Below are 23,913 nucleotides of genomic sequence, written 5' to 3' on the forward strand. Positions count from 1 at the left end.
TTTTCAAGACAGTTTCCATCTGGGGCCCAGCAAATCATACTCGAAAGCTGTTTCTTTTCCCCCATGTGAATTATCACGCTCCTTCCTCCTGCCTGACTGGTGCAATCCACATTTGGCCTACCAAACTTATGTTTCAAACGCCCCTGAGGACCTTCTGCAGCCTTCCAGCCATAGCCCAAACACCCATATCTGCTTCCACGTGAAACCACCAAACACAGTCCCGCAAACCTAAGGTCCGCTACAGCCAGAGCTCCTGTATGAAGGGCGAATGAGACGGCAGCTCCCCCCTTTTGCTCCCACCCCTCCCCTTCTGCAGCATCCAATCGCTTTTCTCTGTTGTGCGGTCGGCTCCTGGGATTGGCCGGGAACGGGACCGGCGCGGGACCAGTGCGCACGGGCCAAGCGGGGAGACTTGTCCGTCACGTGCGGCCTCCCGGCCACCCCGCCTCACTGCGCGCCTGGCGGGGCCGGAGGGGGGGGCGGGGCCCGGGAGCTGCTGCGCCTGCGTTGTGGGCGTTCTCGGGGAGCAGCTGCCGCCGCCTGCGCTGCTGCTGCCGCCGCCGCCTCCTCCGCCTCCGCCGCCACCGCCGCGTTTGGGTGTAGAATTTGGAATTCCTGCGCCTCGTTAACAATGAAGCAGAGTTCGAACGTGCCGGCTTTCCTCAGCAAGCTGTGGACGCTTGTGGAGGAAACCCATACCAACGAGTTCATCACCTGGAGTCAGGTAAGGGTGAGGGCAAGGCGGCCTCCGAACCCCCTGACTAACGTCCTCCTCTCTCGCTCTCTCCCGCGGGGTTGTCCCTCGCGGCCTGGGGCTCGACGCTCTCTGTGAGGCCCGCGGCGCGGGGTGGCGTGGGCCTCGGCGTGAGGCCTCGCGGGGGACCCCGGTATTGTTCGCTCGGGGAGCCGCGGGGGTCCCGGCCGGCGCCGCTGGCTCAGGCCGCGGTGGGGGAGGGGTGGCCGCGCGGGGCGCCGCGGCCCTGGAGACCCCGTAACGGTCCGACCCGGGCGGCATTCGGAACCGGCCCGGCGGAACGAGGGCGGCCGACGAGCCGAGGGCGCGGGAGCCACGTTACTGCACACTCATCCTCCGTCCTCCCGCCGGGCTCGCGGGCTGCGGCTCGCTGGAGGCACGGGCAGCCCTGGCCGGGATCTTCAACGCGGGGCTTGTGTGAGGCTGTCTTTACCTCCGCGACCTGATTCTCGCCCCTAAAACAGACACACAACCCCCCTCGCATCTGAGTTCTTCATGAGGACGGCAGTCAGGGAAGGAGGCAAATGTTGAAACGTAGGTTACTGCTTGTCAGTAGGCTTAAAAATATTATGTAGAAAATGGTACATTATTCTTTGGCGATTCTGAGCCATTTTTATAAGCGGATTTTTATGATTATTTTAATAAAAGTGCCAGTAGACAGGTGTTCAGTAACGTAGCAGGGAGCAAAAACGAACCACTAAATTTCATTAAACAGTTGCCGGCGGTGTGGCGTATAGATGCCTTGATTATTGGTTTGATCCCAATTCTGCCACTAAACAGTCTCCATATCTTGTCTGGCCCAAGTGTTCTCGTCCGTCCACAAGATGAATGGGTTACTTAGGTGATCCAAGACCCCCTCTAGTTCCAGATAACTGATTCTAATTAGAATGAGTATTACATAAACAGAGCGTTTGTGTTAGAATACAATTAGGCTATTGGAATCATTTTGTGAAGGGGAGTGGACTTCTGTTATGAATGGTCATGTCTTGGATATTATCTTGTTTAGAGATCTGGAAAAGAGTAAATGAAAACTCCCTGCACAGTGCCTGGCACCTGTTAAGTGCTGAGTAAACATTACCTCCCCTCTTTCTCCCATTCTTTTCTGTTCCTTTCCTATGATAGGAACCCTCAGTTTTGTTAATTACTTTTATCTTAACAGGTAGCATTGTATTGAGTATATGAAGTTAATTCTGTACAGTTGTACAAAGAACGGGTGAAAATAAGGAAGCAGCCGCCAGTATACACTTAAAAATAAACAGATGTCTCATGCTTTTCATCAGTCATGAGGATTAAAAGTTGACAAGGATGGATCAGCACAGACTTTTGTTACTCAGCCTTGTGCATTTAAGAGATTGTACTGAGAGTCTCCCCACTCCCAAACTGACTTTATCACACCTGTTTGTCTTGGGTGGGCCTTCTTGTTTTTATTGCCTAGAAATGGTACCTAAATATATTGGTAATTGGTTTTAATTAAGGGGGTATTATGTCATTGACAGGTATAATCAATTCTCATTAGCCAACATGTTTTAAGAATATTTTAATTTTATGGGCAGTAGCAAATGTATAGAGTTTCATACTAATCCATAAATGCGTTGTTTTATGAATTCTAAGGCAAGTAAACAAGCCACTTAAAAATCAGTTTTACTTTTTCTATTATTAAGTCTAAGCTTATGTTTTAGCTAGTCATTTTCTAATACATAGTGGGACAATAGAATATAAATTCATTGAGGGCAGGGACAGTATCTGTGCCAAGGGACACAGTAGGTACTTAAATGTTTGATGAAGCAATGAAATCCTCAGACTATGTAATGGAAGTGGTAGGAATGGTAAACGTGGAATGGTGCCTGAAAATCTAAGATCATCTGGTTTAGTGTCATCATTATAGAGATGAGGATTTGAGGCTTAGGCAGGTTGGATTACTTATCTATAATTACGAAGCTAGCCATTATTGGAGGTGGGAATCTAATGTAGATTTCTGATCTCCCAGATCATTCTTCCATCAATGGCCCTACACTTAATACAGGTTGTCCCAATATTTAGTTTTATACCAAAATGTTACCTCTCCACAAGTTAGTGGACAGTTCTGGATTAATGTTGTCTAGGGCTAAGCTTAGTTGCTTAGGGAAGTTGTCTTACACTCCCACAGATTTTTCCAAAAACAGTGTTAACAATGAAAGTTAAAACTTTAATTGAACAACGATGTTAGATGGAAAAACCAAAATAATTTACTCTCATCTTTTAAAAGTTTCTATTTATGATTGTTTCTGGTTTCCTTCAAACTTGTTTTGCTGGACTTCTGTTGAGGTAATTTAGCATTTATACTATCTGAGTGAAAATCATATTAAGACCTTTTAGAAGTAGCAGATGTTTTGGAAACCAGGCAGTCTTTTATGCAGTTGTTCTCATTTGTGGAAAATAATTCACTCCTCTAGCTTGAGTATAAGGCAAAGGGAGAAAATTCTTACCAACTGCAGTTCGAAAAGCTTGGCTTAATATTCCTGAAGACTTGTATAGTTTAGTTTTCCTTGAAGTTTGTACTGTGACAGAAATGAAATAATACCCCCATTCATGTAATTAATTATAGAAATATTATACTCTGAAGAATCAAAATTATACTGTTATAGACTCAAATAATGGAAATGTCTTTAGATCCTGAGTGTGTTTAAAACATACTGTACATCCCCCAAACTTCCCCATTGATTTTTCTTTTTTCTTTCTTTTTTGTTTGTTTTTACATTTCCTATAACTTTAAAATTTTATATAGCTATTTCGGCTCTGGTAGGCAGTCTGTTAGCAGAATGACACACAGAGAGAGAGTACTATTGGACAACCTAAAGCTGTTTTAGATGTAACAGAGTCCTAAACAGAGGGCACAGGTTTAGCATGGTAGCAGCTGGGGAAATTTGATATTCAGGGACAAGAAGTTGTGGAAGTTGAATGGAAGTTCTTGCCATTGATGGTGAGGAACAGCCTTTATTGTTACTGATATATGATACTCAGTGTATGTTGAAGTGAAGCAGTATTAAAAAAGGAAAAAAACTGGGACGTCATTGATTTGTCTCAGTTTTTCAAATTGCTTGAGAATACCAAGAAGTGATTTCCACTAAAGACTTCATGCCCACCTGTTCCACCTTTTTGTGCCTTATGGCAGTCTCTACTTCCTTATCTGTTTCAAGTGAGCAGAGAGAAATCAGGAAATAGAGAAAGGGAGCAAAACCAGAATTTGTCTAGTGTTTTCTAGCTGTTTTGGATGAATTTGAACAGTAGTCCTTAGACAGTAGTCCTTAGACTTCCCAATGTGATGGTATTGTATTGAACTTCCCACCAGCCATTGCATTATTACAGTATTCTCAAGTGAAAAACAAGAAGGGCCACAAGTGTGGCAGAATAGGGGTTAAATCCGCTTTAGATGGGCCTGCAGAAAAGTTGACTGATTCATTGACAAATATATTTTCTTTGTATAGGTAAGAGAGAATGAGCTAGAGACTCACAAGGAATGGTTGGTAAACATTAAGAAATTTTAGACTGTTTAAAAAAGTACAAATTTCTGTTTTGGAAACTGTTTTAAAGTAATGGGGCTGAAGTATTAGATTATTATTAAAAGTATTTTGGATGTTTTTAACCAAGAGTACCAATTTGAGCAGAAACAGTTGTTACTACTCTTTGGAAGCTTGCCAGTATTTATGGGTTGGACCTAAAGAGAAACTACCATCCTTCCCACCCTACTAAATAGTAGTGGCTTTTTGTCCCTTACGAAATGTATAGGGAGAATTCTGTGTTATATTGCTTAAGCTTCACAGGTTTAAACAGCAGTAAGATGGGATTTTTTTGCACTCAAAGAGGTTATTTACTAATTTTGAAATAGAGACTGAAGGAATACCATAAGCAGAGACACAGAATGATATGAGTGAGTTAGGGTTGTGTGTGTTAGAGAGCAGATATAAACAAGAGGCATTCATCTCTTCATTTGATGTATATAATCCAAGAATTGAAATTCTAAAAATATAATTTGGTCCACTGTGACCAAAGAGTCATTTATTCAGTCAGTCACAAGTAGTTGTTGTGAATCTGTTATGACCAGTGTGCTAGGTAGTAGGAATCCAGTAGTGAACAAAATGGCTGCCTTCATAGAGCTTACCTTTTAGTGAAGGATACTGACAATTAAAAAGTAAGCAAACACAAATAATATAATTTCAGTTAGTGATAAGTAACAAAATAAAGCGGGGTAAAGAGAGTGTATCAGAGTTCAGTTAGGAGACAGAAATCACACAGTATTTTGAACAGAGAAAGTTTAATAAGATTAACTATCTCAGGAGAATTGAAGTAAAGAAAACTCTAAAGAATACAGGAATAGCATTTATAAGAAGCAGCCATCACTAGTAGGCCTAAGATCGAGTGCCCAAGTAAGAGCCCTTTTCCCCAAGTCTAAGACCTTGTTGGAGAGAGAATGACCATATCTCACTGAATGGCAAAGAAGTCACTGATGCCACGCTAGTGGGACTTACTGGAAATCCATCCTACAGAACTTGCTGGGAAATATGCCTTCTAGGGCAGGGGTTGGCAGAGTATGGCCTGTGGGCCCACCATCTGTTTTATAAGTAAAGTTTATTAGCCATGCTGAGTCTATTTACATATTGTTATTGCTTGCTTTCTTGCTACAGGGGCAGACTTATGAGCTTATGACCTATAAGCCTAAAATATTTACTGTGTAGCCCTTTAAGAAGGGCTATCAGCCTATGCTCTAGAAAGCTGTTCATGGGGAGAGTATCCAGAGATACTCTGATTTGAAGCCTCTCAAGGGAGAGGGAGTGTTGGGGGAAGCTGCTGGCCTTAGGGTGCTGCTGCCTTCCGTGCACTGCAAGAACTAGGTGCTGGAGAACCTGCCTGCACAGCAGGAAACTGCCAAGGACACACTGGAACCAGGAAGGGAAACCCCTTCCTCTTGTAATCTCTCTCTAGTATCTTCTATGATAAAGCCTAACACCATGCCAGAAAAGAAAGATATTTAAGATTCAGCTCCGTATTTGCAGAGCAGACATTGAAGAGTGAATTTGGAGCAGTAAATTCGTAACTAGCATGTAAAATGACAGGAATTTGTTGTATTTTAGGTGGAGTGACGATGAAAGCGTATTTGGGGAGGTTTGAGCAGAGATCTGAATGATTAGTAAAGATGGGCCAGACAAAGGGGAATGGCACATGTAAAGGCCTTGAGAATGGCATGTTCATACGATTGCAGAAGTCCCATGTGGTTGAATTATCTTTAGATAACATGGAATTGAGGTCAGAGAGGTAGGGAGAAGCAGATGGTATAGGGCCCTAGGGCGTGGTAAGAAGATTGGAAATTAGGGAACTAGTTAGGAGACTATCACAGTTTTCCACTATGATATTGAAAGTAGTGTGGCTGCGACTAGGGTAGTAGCAGTGGAGGTGGTGAGAAACAGTCGGATATATCTACTTTGAAGGCAAGGCTACGGAACTTACTGATAAATTGTCTGGAGTTGGAGGAGGGATAGAAAAGAATCAGAATGACTCATATATTTGGCCTGAGCAACGGATGGATGATGGTACAATTTGCTGAGATGTGGAAAGATTTGGAGAAGTGCAGGTGGGATTCTGTTTGGTCATGTTAACTTTGAGATTACAAATGGATAACTAGTATTACTTCAAATGTGTTTTGTTTTACTTGCATTTCATTGACCACGCTTGGTCATATGGCCACACATATTTCAAAGGAGGTGGGGAAGTGCAGTGCTGGGAAAGAGAACAGCATGAATGACTTCTATAGTCCAAGACCTTCAAGTGGTAATGTTGAATAGGTTATTTAGATAATATAAGACTTAAAATATTCAAAGTGGAGTTTGGAGCTTGTGAGTGGTAAAGCCATGGGACTGGATGAGATCATCCAGGGGGACAAATGAAGATAGAAGGACCTGAAAGAAAGATAGGATATTGCAATACTTAGGGGGTATGAAGACAAGAAAAAGCCAGCAAAAGAGATTGAGAAGGAACAGTGAGAAAGGAGGAAATGCAAGAACACAAGGGAGTGAGGTTATATAAGTTAATGAAAGAAAATGGTTCAAGAGATGATTAACCATGGCAGATGCTGTTATGGCTATTCTTAAATACCTCTTCTGGTGTATATAAGCAAAAATTTCTCTAAGATAGTTATACCTACATTGAAGAGTGGAATTTTTGGAAAATAAGATATGAAATGCTCGATGTCAAGGTCAAATTATTTTCCAAAGAAGTCAAATCAGCTTGTATTCCTATTAGCTGTGAATGAGATTTTCCATTAATTCGTCTCTTCAAAACTTGATATATCATTCTTCTGAATTTTTACCAATCTAGTGGATGTAAAGTATTATCTCGGGACTTCCTTGATGGTCCAGTGGTTAAGAATCTGCCTTCCAATGCAGGGGACATTGGAAGGCAGATTCTTAGTTCCCCTGGTTGGGGAACTAAGATCCCACATGCTACAGGGCAATTAAGCCTGTGCATTGCAGCTACTGAGCACATGGGCCACAACTAGAGAGCCTACATGCCACAGCTACAGAACCCATGTGCTCTGGAGCCCACGCACCACAACTAGAGAGCCCACGTGCCACAATTAGAGAGCCTGCATGCTGCAACTACTGAGCCTGCACCTGCAACGGGGAGCCCATGCACCACAGCAGAGGTTCCCATGTGCCACAATAAAGATCCTGTGTGCCACAGCTAAGATCGGATGCAGCCAAAAATAAAATATTTTTTAAAGCTATATTATTTCAATGAGGTTTTAATTTATGTTTCCATGATAATTAATATGTTCAAACACCTTTTCATATTTATTGGCCATTTGTGTTTTGTAGACTGTGAAATGTTTGGCCATTTTTCTGTTTGGTGGTTTATCTTTTATTATTTGTAGGAATTCCTTATAATTCTGTACATTTTTTGAATGTATGTGTTGCCTATGCTTTCTCCTCGTTGTGGCTTATCTTTTTTACTTCCTTTTGATGAATATAAGTTCTTATTTTTACTATAATTTAATATATCAGCCTTTTTTTGTGGTTCATGTTTTCATCTCCTTTTTTTCCTGAAAATTTTAAAGGTTTGTATTTTATATCTAAATCTTTAATTCACTGGAATTGATTTTTTGTGTGGTATAAGTGATCCAGTTTCATTGTTTTCCATATAAATATTTAGCTGTTTTAGCCCCTTTATTGAATAGTTTCTTCTTCCTCTAGTGATGTGTTGCTACCTCTGTCTTATAAGCAAAATTATATGTAGATAAACTGTGTTTCTGTGTCTGGGTTCTCTCTTCTGTCCCATTGGATAGTACATCCTTTTTCCTGTATCACATGTCAATTACTGTATAAAGCTTTTGGGAGGGCAGCCTAGTCTTCAGGAGTGCCTTGGCTACTGTTGGTCTTTGCTCTTCCATAGTTTTAAAATCAAGTTCCATTAAAAAAAACTATTAGGATTTTTTATTGGAATTGTACAGAAACTATAAATCAGACTAGGAAATAGATATCTTTGATATGATATATTCATGGGAACAAGGCATATTTCTAAGTTCATTTTGTTTAATAAAGTTTTATTTTTTTGCAGTTGGATCTTGCACATCTTTGTTAGATTTTATAGATATTTTAAGGGGTATCCTTTAATGAAAAATAAATTGAGCTGTTGCTGGTGATTAGAAATACAAGTAACATTTGTATATTGATAATAAACCAGTGAGCTAATCGTTTTACTGATTCGGATTCTTTAAGTATACATCCATAGGCATCTTGGATGTGACAGTTTTGTTATTTTCAGAACCTTATACCTTCAATTTGTTTCCTTTTTTGCAGTGGCTAAGACCACAGGGTGTCAGATAGAAGCAGCGATCATGGGATCCCTTTCTCTTAGTTTTAAAGGAAATGTTTTAAATATTTTCCCTTTGTTACTAGCTGTTAAAATTGGCAGTTTTTAATTTGTCTTTTCATTTTTGATGACAAAATTAATTGGGTAACTTAAAGGGGACAGGGCATGCCAGGATGGAGAATACAGGAAAAAGTTGACTTTGGGGGAGTAGGATGATGAGTTTGAAAGAGACAATAGGTTGAGAACATAGTGAATTAAAGAACATTGTGTAAAAATGTTAATGATTGAAAATTCAAGTGGGAAATTTGAGGTGGTCAGGGGCAGAGACATAGTTGTGATAATCATTGTACATAATAAAGTCAGTAATTAGATACACTGGTGTGGATGAGATTGCCCAAGTGTAAAAGGTATCACGACCAAGGATAGAAACCTAAAAACCCACTACTTCTTGACAAGTGGAAGACAATTGAAAAGAAATACGAGGGATAGGAGACCCAATGTATAGTTTCAAAGCCATCAGAGCAGAGCATTTAAGGAGTGGGATGTCACTAGTGCCAAATGAAATGCTGCAGAGAGATGTGGGAAGATGAGGACTGAAAAGAGGGCATTGAACTTGGCATTTGACATTTTAGAAAAAACAGTTTCAGTAGAGTAAGAAAAACTGAAATGAAATTTTAGTGAGTGTAAGTAGATGGTCCTGAATTGGAGAAGGGAGCTTTAAAATATTTGTTAAATTTTGCAGTGAACGAAAAAGATGGGGTAGGTAGATTGAGAGGAGGTGTAAGGTAGAGGGAAAGTCCTTTTAAGATAGGAAAAGATGTATGCATTTTAATATCTTAATATAATACTGCCTAGTAACCAAAAGTGGTTTATTGTTAAACTTTTAAAATTTTGCCAATCTGATAATTGAAAATCGTTACTTATTTTGCTGTACATTCTATTATGAATGAGACTTGACCTTCTAAATTTCACATTGGGTTTTTCACCTTACTGATTTGTTAGAAAAACTTTAAAGCAGCTAATTGTCATAAATGTAGGAAATATTTTTATGTTAATAAGCTTTCAATTTTATTGATTTTTTAAAATAACTCTCTTATCAGGTAAGTTTAAGTCTGGACACAAGTAGTAGAAATTCAAACAATAGTGGCTTAAACAAAATAGAGATGTACTGTATTTTTCTCTTACATCTGAAGATACTGAGTCAGCTTCTCATCTTTTTTAGCCATACTTAGTTCCTCTACTTCAGTGATTGTTGGACCTGTAGCCATTGGCTTCAAGTTCTAAGCAGGGATATGGGATGTAGGGGTTTGACACTTTTCACCTTTTCCCTTTTAGAAGCTTTCATGGAAGCTCCACTTAGTCCATTTTGCTGATATCTTATTTGCCAGATGTGTTATTTGGCCACCTCTATTTGTAAGAGGGACTGAGAGATGTAGTTGCAGCATCAAACAAAATTGTGCTGTTAGTAAGAAATTAGAGGATCATCCATGTTGTTGCAAGTGGCAGGATCTCTTTCTTTTTTAAGGCTGAGTAATGTTTATTGTGTATGTATATATAAAATATATGAATATGTGTCTAAATATATATAACCACAGTTTCTTTATCCATTCTTCCTTGGATGGACACTTAGGTTGTGTCTGTGTCTTGGTTACTGTGAATAATGCTGCAGTGAACACAGATAGCTCTTAGAGATACTGATTTCATTTCCTTTGGGTATATACCCAGAAGAGGGCTGCTGAATCATATGGTAGTTCTATTTTTAACTTTTTGAGAAACCTTCATACCATTTTCCATAATGACATTACCAATTTACATTCCCACCAACAGTATACAAGGGTTCCCTTTTCTCTGCATCCCTCACCAACACTTGCATTGTTTGTTTTTGTTTGGTTGGTAGGTTGTTTCTTTGTGTTTTTTTAGTAATAGCCATCCTAACAAGTATGAGGTGGTATCTTATTGTGGTTTTAATTTTCATTTCCTTGATGATCAGTGATGTTGAGCACCTTTTCACATACTTGCCCATTTGTATGTCTTTTTTGGGAAAATATCTAATTGAATCCTTTGCCCATTTTTTAATTGGATTGTGTCTTTTTGCTGTTGAGTTGTGAGTGTTCCTTTTATCAGATATATTTGCAAGTATTTTCACTTACTCCATTAAGTTGTCTTTTTATTCTGTTGATTATTCTTTGCTGTGCAGAAGCTTTTTAGTTTGGTGGATTAGCTTGGCTGTAGTAGTCATTTCACTGTGCACGTATGAATGTGTGTTAAATCATGTACACTTTAAATATATAAAATTTTAGTTTTTAAAAATAAGAAAGAGGAATCCGAAGATAGGGTAGGCAGCTATTTGAAGTTTCCATGAATAAATTTATTAATTTTTACATGTATGACTTATGGGTTTTTTAATGTGATGCTTTCAAAAGCTTTGTTATAAAGAGTGAGCTAGCATTGAGCTTTTGTTTTTTTCTTCCAAATGGAAAGTTTGTTAACCAATCCTTTTCCCTCCTAATTTTTCCTCCTGGGTTTGAATGCTGCTCTTACTAATTATTACCTTTCAAATTCTCAAATAGATTTGCTGCTGCTTCTGTTCTCTCTAGCCTGTCCATTCAGCTGTTTGATTATCCCTTCTTTAGTACCAAACTCTTGTAGACACTATAATTCTGTCTGGTAGGATAGGGTTAACACCCCTCTCTCCATTGTTTTCAGTATTTTCTTGCTTATTTGTTACATAATTATTTTTACGAAATGAACTTTAGTACCTAATATTTGGTTGTGTTAGTATCTCTTCACCTTGTCTCCAAAAACTTTTTTTTAAATTGAGAGAGAATTTAATGTATTGGTTAACTTAAGTAGACTTGGCATCTTTACAACGCTGTTTGTTCCTCTGTAGTTTAATATTTTCTTAAAGGTCTTGTGTATTTTTAAAATTTTTTTTTAGATACTTAATGTTTTTCTGTTGGAATCTCGTATTCCATTTCAGTTTTAAATTTTTGTTGTAAGATATGCATAACATAAAATTAACCATTTTAACCATTTTTAAGTGCACAATTCAGTGATCTTAAGTACATTCTCTTGTTATACAACTATCACTACCATCCATCTCCAGAATGTTTTTCATTTTCCCAAACTTCACACTCATTAGACAATAATTTCCAATCCCCTCCTCCTTAGCCCCTGGTGACCATTCTACTTTCTGTCTCTGAACTAGAGTATTCTAGATACCTCATGTAAGTAGAATCATACAGTATTTGTTCTCTTAATGAGTTTCACTTAACATAATGTCTTCAAATTTCATCTACAGTGTAGCCTGTGTCCTTCCTTTTTAAGGGTGAATAATAGTCCATTATGCGTATGTACCACATTTTGTTAATCCATTCATCTGCCAGTGGATGTTTGGATTGCTTCCATCTTTTGGCTATTGTGAATAATGCTACTATGAACATTGGTATACAGATACCTTTTTTGAGTCCCTGCTTTTAATTCTTTTGGATGTATATGTAGAATTTTAGAATGGTAATTATGTGTTTAATTTTTTGAGGAACCACAGTACTGTGTTTTCACAGCATTTTCACAGTTTTACATTCCCACCAGCAGTGCACAAGGGTTCCAGTTTCTCCACATCCTCACTAACACTTATTTTCTGGGTTTTGTATTTTTTTTTTTTTAATAGCCATCCTAATGAGTGAAGTGATACCTCATTGTGGTTTTGGTTTTTATTTCCCTAATGATTAGTGATGCTAGGCATCTTCTCATGTGTTTATTGGTCATTTGTGTATCTTTTTTGGAAAAAAAAGTCTATTCAAATCCTTTGCCCATTTTTAATCCGATGGCTTGTTTTTTGTTGTTGTTGAGTCGGAGTTTTTTTTAATGTATGTTATGGATAGTAACCCCTTATCAGATATGGGATGTGCACATATTTTCTCCGATTTTGTGGGTTGCCCTTTCACTCTCTTGATAGTGTTCTTTTCTTAAAACAAACTTATTATCTTTGGCTGCTTTGGCTCTTTGTTGCTGCATGCAGGCTTTCTGTAGTTGTGGCAAGTGGGGGCTACTCTTTGTTGCTGCGCGTGGGCTTCTCAGTGCGGTGACTTCTCTTGTTGCGGAGCACAGACTCTAGGTGCGCGGGCTTCAGTAGTTGTGGCATGTGAGCTTCAGAGCGCAGGCTCAATAGTTGTGGCCCATGGGTTTAGTTGCTCCGCGGCATGTGGGATCTTCCCGGACTAGGGCTCAAACCCGTGTCCCTTGCATTGGCAGGTGGATTCTTAACCACTGTGCCACCAGGGAAGTCCCTCTTGATAGTGTTCTTTACACAGAAGTTTTTAAGTTTGAGGTAGCACCATTTGTCTATTTTTGCTTTTGTTGCCTGTGCTTTTGGTGTGTTCGAAGAAATTATTGCCAAATCCATTGTCATGAAGCTTTTTCCCCTTATGTTTTCTTCTAAGATTTTTATGGTTTTAGCTGTCATGTTTAAGCATTTGATCTGTTTTGAGTTTTGTTTACAGTGTAAGGTAAGGAGTCAACATCATTCTTTTGCATGTGAGTATATTCAGTTTTACCAGTGTTTGGTGAAATGGCTGTTCTTTCTCCGTTGAATTGTCTTGGCATTCTTGTCGAAAATTCTTGGACTGTATGTATGAGGGTTTATTTCTGGGTTCTGTGTTCTGTTCCATTGATTGGTCTTTCTTTATGCCAGTACTGTACTGTTTTGGTTATTTTAGAAGGAAGTTTCAAATTGTTTATTCTATATACGGAAAAACACTAGTGACTATTTTTTTTTTAATTTTTATTTTGTATTGGAGCATAGTTAATTAACCATATTGTGTTAGTTTCAGGTATACAGCAAAGTGATTTAGTAATGCATGTATCTATTCTTCTTCAAATTATTTTCCCATTTAGGTTGTTACATAATATTGAGTGTGGTTCCCCATGCCATAGAGTAGGTTCTTGTTGATTATTTTAAGTATAATAGTGTGTACGTGTCAATCCCCAAATCCCAGTCTATCCCTTACCTCCTACCCCTCCCCTCTGGTAACCATAAGTTCATTCTCTAAGTCTGTGAGTCGGTTTCTGTTTTGAAAATAAGTTCATTTGTATCATTTTTTTAAATTATGCATATAAGTGATATGATATTTGTCTTTCTTTGACTTATTTCACTTAGTATAATAATCTCAAGGTCCATCTATGTTGCTGCAAATGACATTATTTCATTCTTTTTAATGGCTGAATAGTATTCCCTTGGATATATGTACCACATCTTTATCCATTCATCTGTCGATGGACATTTAGGTAGCTTCCATGTCTTGGCTATTGTAAACAGTGCTGCAGTGGACATTGCAGTGCATGTATCCTTTTGAACTATATTTTTTTTCCGGATATATACCTGGGAGCGGGATTGCTGGATTATATGGTAGTTCTAGTTTTAGTTTATAAGGAATCTCCACACTGTTTTCCATAGTGGCTGTACCAATTTACATTCCCACCAACAGTGTAGGAGGCTTCCTTTTGCTCCACACTCTCTCTAGCATTTATTTTTTGTAGATTTTTTGATGATGGCCATTCTGACTGTTGTGAGGTGATATCTCATTGTGGTTTTTATTTGCAGTTCTCTGGTAATTAGAGATGTTGAGGATCTTTTCATGTGCCTCTTGGCCTTCTGCATGTCTTCTTTGGAGAAGTGTGGATTTAGGTCTTCTGCCTGTTTTTTTAATTGGGTTGTTCGCTTTTTTGATATTGAGCCCCATGAGCTGTTTGTAAATTTTGGAGACCAATCCTGTGTCAGTGACGTGGTTAGTAAGTATTTTCTCCCATTCTGTGGGTTGTCTTTTTGTTTAGTGTATCATTTCCTTTGCTGTGCAAAGGAGTTTGATTAGGTCCCGTTTGTTTAATTTTGGTTTTATTTCCATTATTCTAGGAGATGGCTTGAAAAAGATTGTTGCGATTTATGTCAAAGTGTTTTGCCCATGTTTTTCTCTAAGAGTTTTATAGTATCTGATCTTACATTTAGATCTTTAATCCATTGTGAGTTTATTTTTGTGTAGTTTTAAAGAATGTTTTAACTTCATTTTTTTTTTATTTTACGTGTAGCTGTCCAGTTTTCCCAGCACCATTTGTTGAAGAGACTGCCTTTCCTCCATTGTATAGTCTTGTCTCCTGTGTTGTAGAGTAATTGACCATCAGTGCATGGGTTTATTTCTGGGCTTTCCATCCTGTTCCATTGATCTATATTTCTGTTTCTGTGCCAGTACCATACCATTTTGATGACTGTAGCTTTGTGATTCCTCCAGCTCTGTTTTTCTTTCTCAAGATTGCTTTGGCTATTTGGGGTCCTTTATTCTGCATACAAATTTTAAGATTTTTTGGTTCAAGTTCTGTGAATAATGCCATTAGTAATTTGATAGGGATTGCATTGAATCTATATATTGCTTTGGGTAGTGTAGTCATTTTGACAGTATTGATTCTTCCAATTCAAGAACATGTTACATCTTTTCATCTGCTCTTGTCATCTTTGATTTCTTTCATTAGCGTCTTATAGTTTTTGGAGTACAAATCTTTTGTCTCCTTAGGTAGGTTTATTCCTATGTATTTTATTCTTTTTGATGCAATGGTAAATGGGATGTTAAAAAAATTTCTCTTTCTGACTTTTCATTGTTAGTGTATTAATTAGTAGCCACATATCTTACTGAATTCTTTTGTGGTTTGTCAGTTGGTTGCACAAAGATATAACTGTGTTTATTGTTAAAATACGACTTTTTTCCAAATTTTTATCTTATTTGTGTTTTAATTACATTGCTTTTAAAACAGTGTTAAGTAATTATACTGGCTGTATATGTATTTCTTTTTCTTGTTTTTGACTATAAGAATATAAATCCTTCTAATATGTAACTATAGAGTCTGATGCAGCTTCTGTTTTGAGATATACTCTTAAACTTTTGAGATTGACATCAAAAAGTTTAATTGCAGTTTTGAGCTTAATTGAAATTTGGAATTTAATTGCAGTTTGTTTTTGTTGCTAGTAACAAGAATAAAATGATGGTCTGAAGGTGTCATGGAAGGACTGCTGAGTTTTGGGGTTCATATGTGTCACCTAATTTCAGAGGATCTTAACTAACTAATGTTTTCAATTTTTTTCAGAATGGCCAAAGTTTTCTGGTTTTGGACGAACAAAGATTTGCAAAAGAAATTCTTCCCAAATACTTTAAGCACAATAACATGGCAAGTTTTGTGAGACAACTGAATATGTGTGAGTATGGACCACAGTTTAATTAGAATACTGTCATCAGTCACTGATTAAACTATTTCCCCCATCACAGTGATAAAGGAAAAATATATTCCATAGAAACACCATTAATTTTTAAATTTTTTACCTTTAAGTCATCTGAATTTTGAATCTTTTTCAGATGGTTTTCGTAAAGTAGTACATATTGACTCTGGAATTGTAAAACAGGAACGAGATGGTCCTGTTGAATTTCAGCATCCTTACTTCAAACAAGGCCAGGACGACTTGTTAGAGAACATTAAAAGGAAGGTGAGTTATTGTTAACATGATTTAATTAGGGCATTACCATGTTAGTATATTTGGCCATGTTAGTATATTTCGTTTGTTGAAATCAAGAATGTACTGAAATAAACAGGTTTTCTTGTTGGGACAACTTAGACTCATAAAGCTTTAATTGTTACTCTCTCTCTTTTTTTTTCCCTTTGCTCCCAGTTGTATGAAGGGCTCAGTCTTTAAACAGTTTTTAGAGGGAAGGAGATGTTTACATTCTGACTTAGGATAAGGAGTCATCTCTATTGTGATGGCTTATTCCTTATAATTTAGCTTAAAAAACATAATCTTCTACTAGAAAGTCAGCTGCCTGGAGGCCCTTTTTCTGTAGTTCACTGCTGAATATCCATTGTCCAGAATAAGTCCCTTATATGTAGTAGGCATTTAATAATACATTTTTGAGTGGATGATATGTTTTGCTGAAATCAGATATTTTGACTAAATTCACAAGGGGGGGGCAGTTAAAAAGGTAGTGGCCCATGAAAGAAGATGGCCTTAGCGTGCAGCTATTCTGCATAAATTTAATTAAAAGTGGAATGTGATAATAAAGAGGCTTGGGGAAATTACAGAGAATTCGGCAGATGGAAATGAAAAAAAAAAAAAAAAGAAAGCCCTTAAGTTGCTTCTGCCCGTGGAAGCTTTTTCACGTTAGAAATAAATAACTAAACTGATAATACCTTATTCTGTCTTTGAGCTGTGAAGTCTATTCTTTTCCTGGGCTTTTGGAACTATATCTTACTTCCTGGATAGGATGCAAAAATGTCTTATAACAGGGAAGCTTTGAATTATAATCATGGTGTTTAGTATTTGTTTAATTTCCTGCATTTACTTTTTGAAAGGTTTCATCTTCAAAACCAGAAGAAAATAAAATTCGTCAGGAAGATTTAACAAAAATTATAAGTAGTGCTCAGAAGGTTCAAATAAAACAAGAAACTATTGAGTCCAGGCTTTCTGAATTAAAAAGGTAAAGTATTATTTCCAAATATAATTCTAATAAATGGGAGTTCTTGTGTATGTATATTGAAGTTTGGAGATTGGTGCTTTAAGTACCTAGATTATGTTGTTGAAGCCAAGATCAAAAGCCATTTTTCTTAATTATTGGTTCCCTTTATTTTTTATTTGTAGCCATAGACTTTACTCCAGTATTATATTTTCATGATGGTGGTTGAAAGCATATATAAACCTGGGCAATCAAAACAATTTGATACACAAGTCTCACTGATGAAATAATAGATCATTAAGTTGATGTAGGAAATTATGATTCTACTTAGGTTGACTTTCATATATTTACACACATTTGAGGACCACAAGCCATAAAAAATACTGCAGGGACTTCCCTGGCAGTCCAGTGGTTAAGATTTCACCTTCCAATGCAGGGGGTGCGGGTTCAATCCCTGGTTGAGGAGCTAAGATCCCACGTGCCTTGTGGCCAGAAATCCAAAAAACATAAAAACAGAAGCAGTATTGTAACAAATTCAATAAAGACTTTAAAAATGGCCCATTTAAAAAAATCTTTAAAAAAAATACTACACATGTTATCTATCCCTTCTTTTATAGAAGTTTCTTAAGGTATTTTCTTTGTGGCCTATCTTTTAGGAAAAAGTAGGACACAGAAAAGGAAAAAAGGATGCTAGAGAATTGCCCTACTTAATACTTACTTTACATAGTCTTGGGAAAGTGATATTCAGACCTTTTATCTACAGAAAAATGCTTTATTTTGTTTTACTGCATTTTGGCAGCATTATCCTAATGCCACCATAATGACTTGTATATAGAGTAGACCTATATTTCTCTTCTTAGTAAGTAGCTGGAATTCTTCTCTTATAAATGGGCACCAAGGTCTTAAGAGTAGTTTTTTTATGTATTGTCTCCCATTTCAATTGTGGGACATTAGTTTAGCTATTTTTAACTCAGGTTTCTTCATTGAGAGTAACCTTGGACTTTGATACCCTTTTTGAATAAGCCTTAATTTTAAGCTTGCTCATTTTGCACATTTTATTTAAGCACTTATGCTGGTTTACTACACGTATCTTATGTCTATTGAAGTGCCCTTTGACCCAGTTCCTTGAATTGATTTAGCTTTTAAGGAATGGGATCCCAAATTCATCCTGTAAGTCTTAGTGGTAACTATTCTCCTACTTATCTTTAGTAGGCAGATGACAGTATCTTTATAATTCTGAGTCAGAAAAAGTAGAGTAGTTATTCAGTAAGTATCAAAGTCTTGTTTTCTATACCTTCTATATTTAAATTCAGTCCCTTTTGTAATAGTTTGGATTGAGGAGGATGGCTTTTGTGGAGAGTGACAAAAGAGCAAAAATTAAAACATTTAATAGAGGAATTATCTTTCATGCCTTCTCAAAATAATGGCTGCTCACATTTAATAACTGCAGTTTCAATAGAAGATGGTGAATGAAGGGAAAAAAACTTACTACTGGGCATATAATTGGTTTGTCATGTATTTGGATATGCTTTAAAAAAAAAACATTTTTTAATATGCTTTAAAAAAAAACAAAAAAAAAACAAAACTCCCTTGGACTTCCTATGTGGCGCAGTGGTAAAGAATCCACCTGCCAATGCAGGGGACACGGGTTCGAGCCCTGGTCTGGGAAGATTCCACATGCCACGGAGCAACTAAGCCCGTGCGCCACAACTATTGAGCCTGTGCTCTAGAGCCCGTGAGCCACAACTACTGAGCCCATGTGCTGCAACTATTGAAGCTCATGCACCTAGGGGCCGCGCTCCACAACAAGAGAAGCCACTACAATGAGAAGCCCACGCACCACAATGAAGAGTAGCCCCCACTCGCAGCAACTAGAGAAAGCCCGTGTGCAGCAACAAAGACCCAATGCAGCCAATAAATAAATTAAATAAATAAATAAATTTATTAAAAAAAAAAAAAACCCAAACATTTATATGCTAGTGTTTGACAGTTTTAGAGTCTGATGGACTTTAGTTCAACATCAAAACTTACTTATTGTTTTATTGTCTATGTGATCTTGGGTAAGACTTCTCACTTCTCTGAGTTTCAGTCTCCCCATCTATAAAATAGAGGTAATTCCTTTCTTGACAGGTTGTAAAGGAGTTTAAGTAATACACATAAAATGTTTAGAACAGTGCCTGGCATAGCAAGTATTGGGTAAATGTTACTTCCCTTTAGGAATTGTTTCCTAAGCACAAGTCCTGAATTCCCATGGTAGCTGTAGTTGAAAAGTTAGCTTATTTTTTAAACAAGAAGTGAACCAGATTGTCAGAGGAGTAAATGGCCTACTACTCTGTGGATATAGGCATAAGTCTTACGTTTTTGTGTATGTATTGCCATGAGTAGAAGATACTACAGTTATGAAGGAAAGATGCTGGAATTGTGTCAAGGTTAGTTGCCATTCTGTGTAACTGAACCAAAGTTTTCATAGTCCCATAAAGATACATAGTAAAAACTAGTTCAGTCCTCCGGTATTCTTAAAGGTATTGAGGTCTTGTTTTTCTGACTAAATTATTTTTATTTTTATTTTTAATAAATGATAACATAGTGAGAATGAGTCCCTTTGGAAGGAGGTATCAGAATTACGAGCAAAACATGCACAACAGCAACAAGTTATTCGAAAGGTAAGCTTTTTTCTCTGTGGCTGTAATCTGCATTTGTTTAATAAGTACCATTTGTGACCCTCCCAAAAACCTCTATTGAGTAGTCAGTGATTGATCCTAGTTTCTTATGTGTTGGGTACAGAGAAGTAAAACCATGAAATCAAACAAGTTAACCCAAGTGTTAAAAATTCTTTTTAATAAAAATAAATTCTCATTAGCTAAATATAGCTGTTCCATACTTCCAGCTGCTTCATTAGCTTTCAGTAAAATCTTTCTGCCTCACAACTTTAATATACTTCATTCTTAGGAGCATAATTAATACACTACCAGTTTCTTAACATTTTTATATAAAAGATATAGCTTTACCGTGTGGGATGTTTTTGTTGTTTTACTATTTTTTACTCTAAAGGGCATAGATATATTCTCGGAAGATAAATGACTAATATTTTCAAATCAGTTGATCAAATTATGTGTTCAAAAAAATGTTATCAGTGTATGCCATTATTAGTGTGTGCAGAAAAGCAGTTAATGTAGTGTTGTAAAATAAATCCTAGATTTTAGTTTCTGAGCTGAAAATTAGTGGGGGAACCGAAAATCTCTCTGCTGCAGTTGTGTCCTTGTGATTTAATCTTGTCATATCAGCTTTCATATGTTAATAAGAAGTGAAACGTAAAAGTAATTAAGGCAGCTATTTTTTGCTCCTGAGTAAACTGGACTCTAAATTTAAGCAACAGGTTTCATGTGGGGAGGGAGTGTGGGCGAGCTTCAGTTTGTTCCTACTTAGAGGCTGTTAGCTAAAAATAGTGTTATGACTGGAAAGACCTGGGTGTAGTGGAGCAGGCTTTGAATACAGAGATGAATGGTAGCTGCAGCCTTTTGCCTATAGTCAAAATAGATATACTGATTTTTAAAAATAAATATGCAAGTGAAGGTTGAATGTAGGATTCAATTTTAAGTGTTTAGTCCAAGTACATGTATTTTTAAAACTTTCATAGTTGATTCCAACTTGAGGCCCTGTTTAAGAATACATGATTTTCAAACAGCTCATGCAGCTTAATACCAAAAAAGCAGATAACCCAATTCACAAATGGGTGGAAGATCTAAATAGACATTTCTCCAAAGAAGACATACAGATGGCCAACAAACACATGACAAGATGCTCAACATCACTAATCATCAGAGAAATGCAAGTCAAAGCCACAATGAGGTATCACCTCACACCGATCAGAATGGCCATCATCACAAAATCTGGAAACAACAAATGTTGAAGAGGGTGTGGAGAAAAGGGAACTCTCCTGCACTGTTAGTGGGAATGTAAGTTGGTACAGCCACTATGGGAAGCAATTTGGAGGTTCCTTCAAAAACTACAAATAGAACTACCATATGATCCAGTCATCCCACTCCTGGGCATATACCCAAAGAAAACCATAATCCGAAAAGAAGCATGTACCATAATGTTCATTGCAGCACTCTTTACAATAGCCAGGACATGGAAGCAACCTAAATGCCCATCAACAAATGAATGGATACAGAAGATGTGGCACATATATACAATGGAATATTACTCCGCTATAAAAAGGAATGAGATGGAGCTATATGTAATGAGGTGGATAGGCCTAGAGTCTGTCATACAGAGTGAAGTAAGTCAGAAAGAGAAAGGCAAATATTGTATGCTAACTCATATATATGGAATCCAAAAATGGTACTGATGAACTCAGTGACAAGACAAGAACAAGGATGCAGATGCAGAGAATGGACTGGAGAACTTGAGGTTTGGAGGGGCAGGGGTTGAAGGGGAAGCTGAGACGAAGTGAGAGAGTAGCATAGACATATGTATACTACCAACTGTAAAATAGATGGCCAGTAGGAAGTTGCTGTATGACAAAAGGAGTTCAACTCAAGGATGGATGATGCCTTGGAGGACTGGGGCGGGGAGGGTGGTGGGGGGGGAATGGAGGGAGGGAGGAAATATGGGGATATGTGTATAAAAACAGATGTTTGAACTTGGTGTACCCCCAAAAAAATTAAAAAAAAAAAAAAAGATGTTCAACATCACTCATCATCAGAGAAATGCAAGTCAACGCCACAATGAGGTATCACCTCACACCGATCGGAATGGCCATCATCACAAAATCTGGAAACAACAAATGTTGGAGAGGGTGTGGAGAAAAGGAAACTCTCCTGCACTGTTAGTGGGAATGTAAGTTGGTACAGCCACTATGGAAAACTGTTTGAAGGTTCCTTAAAAAACTACAAATAGAACTACCATATAATCCAGTAATCCCACTACTGGGCATATACCCAGAGAAAACTGTAATCCGAAAAGAAACATGTACCATAATGTTTATTGCAGCAATATTTACAATAGCCAGGACATGGAAGCAACCTAAATGTCCATCAACAAATGAATGGATAAAGAAGATGTGGCATATATATACAATGGAATATTACTCCGCTATAAAAAGGAATGAGATGGAGCTATATGTAATGAGGTGGAGAGACCTAGAGTCTGTCATACAGAGTGAAGTAAGTCAGAAAGAGAAAGAGAAATATTGTATGCTAACTCATATGTACGGAATCTAAAAATGGTACTGATGAATTCAGTGACAAGACAAGAATAAGGATGCAGATGCAGAGAATGGACTGGAGATCTTGAGGTTTGAGGGGGCGGGGGTTGAAGGGGAATCTGAGACGAAGTGAGAGAGTAGCATAGACATATATGTACTACCAACTGTAAAATAGATAGCCAGTGGGAAGTTGCTGTATAACAAAGGGAGTTCAGCTCGATGATGGATGATGCCTTGGAGGACTGGGACGGGGAGGGTGGGGGGGAGTTGAGGGAGGGAGGGGATATGGGGATATGTGTATAAATACAGATGATTGCCTTGGTGTACCTCAAAAACTGGTACGAGTGTAAAGCAGTTATATTCCAATTAAAAAAAAAGAATACATGATTTAAAATGATAGATGTGCCTTAACGTGCTTTATTTTAAAAAATCTGTCAGTCTTTTTCAGAAAACAATGTTTTGGTTAAATATTAACTCACAATACTCCATAATTTGTTGGGGTTTTTTTCCCTAAAAGCAAGGATAGTTGGTAAAATACTCATTTAACGTTTCAGTTTTTCATGAAAGCTAACATTCTTTGTGCTCAAATTTGAGTTTGAATCTGTGTGTTTTAGTGGGGTTAGGGAGTTTATATAATGCACGATGACAGGTGATAGTTTTTTCTCTGTTCCTGGAATTGGTTTCTAACTCTGCCATTTACTCTTTGGTCTTGGATTAATTGGAATATTATATGGGAGGTATCTGTTACAGAACTTATCAGGTACAGAAGTCCAATGATGTAAATGTTAAATGCCTCATCTTCTCCTCCAGGAAGCGAACACTGTACATGATGCCGAAGTATCAAAAGAGAACTGAAATATACGACAAATTTCAAGAGAGATTTAGCTAGTGATTCATGTTCTTATAAATTCAGTCAACTTATGTTTTTAGATTTTTCCCTAACACTTTTTTATAAATTAACAAAAATAATTGAACTATTTCATAGATATCTTTAAGGTTAAATGTTGTCTTTTCATCAGCTGTCAATATTTTCTTTTGAAAGCAATTTAGTGACTGAGCTCCTTTTCATAGATTCTAATGCTAACCATTCAATTAAAATGTCTATTTTTCTCCATGGCAAAGTTAATATTGATTGTAAGGCAAAACATTTAGTAGCCTCCTTTGGGGGAGAATGTACACTATTAAAGCTATATAGTATGTTTTTTCAATTGACAATTTTTTATTTTAATTATGTAATTATATTTCCTAAAGCTTGTACAGGGAACTCTTCTGCAGAGTCTTAAATGGTCACTTGGGCTTTATTCATAACATCTCAGTGATATACTTTTAATAGTTTACTTTTTTAAACTCCTTTAGGAGGTATAGTTTCAAGGCATACCCTAAACCAGTGGTTCTCACGTTCACATCAGTATCACCTGAAGGTCTTGCTAAATGACACACATTGCTGGACCCCATCCTCAGAATTTCAAATTCAACAGTTCTGGAGTGGAACAGAGAATTTTCATGTCTGAAGAGCTTCCAGACAAGTACTGCTGGTCCATGATCACACTTTAAGAAACACTGTCATAAAATATGAAGGATTGTTTGCATGTCTTGATCTGTTTAATAGTTTTTCCCTAAAT

At 37.4% G+C, this 23,913-nt stretch overlaps 1 protein-coding gene across 4 annotated transcripts in view; it reads left to right on the forward strand.

The window, feature by feature from the left end:
- The first annotated feature begins 535 nt into the window (after positions 1-535).
- HSF2 (heat shock transcription factor 2) overlaps positions 536-23,913 on the forward strand; it is a 101,942-nt gene continuing 78,564 nt past the window's right edge. For 3 of the 4 annotated variants that reach the window (XR_009054381.1, XM_057739854.1, XM_057739853.1), the window contains exons 1-5: positions 539-724; positions 15,728-15,836; positions 15,994-16,121; positions 16,982-17,106; positions 19,670-19,745. Coding sequence is in view for 3 of the 4 variants with exons in the window: in XM_057739854.1 (XP_057595837.1) it covers positions 632-724; positions 15,728-15,836; positions 15,994-16,121; positions 16,982-17,106; positions 19,670-19,745 (531 nt within the window). In the remaining variant the exon portion in view is untranslated. Of the gene's footprint in view, positions 725-15,727; positions 15,837-15,993; positions 16,122-16,981; positions 17,107-19,669; positions 19,746-23,913 lie in introns of all 4 variants that reach the window. The other variant, XM_057739852.1, reaches the window with a different exon arrangement.

The sequence above is a fragment of the Hippopotamus amphibius genome, chromosome 6 (genome assembly GCF_030028045.1).
Source record: "Hippopotamus amphibius kiboko isolate mHipAmp2 chromosome 6, mHipAmp2.hap2, whole genome shotgun sequence".
In the NCBI taxonomy this organism is placed as follows: Eukaryota; Metazoa; Chordata; class Mammalia; order Artiodactyla; family Hippopotamidae; genus Hippopotamus; species Hippopotamus amphibius.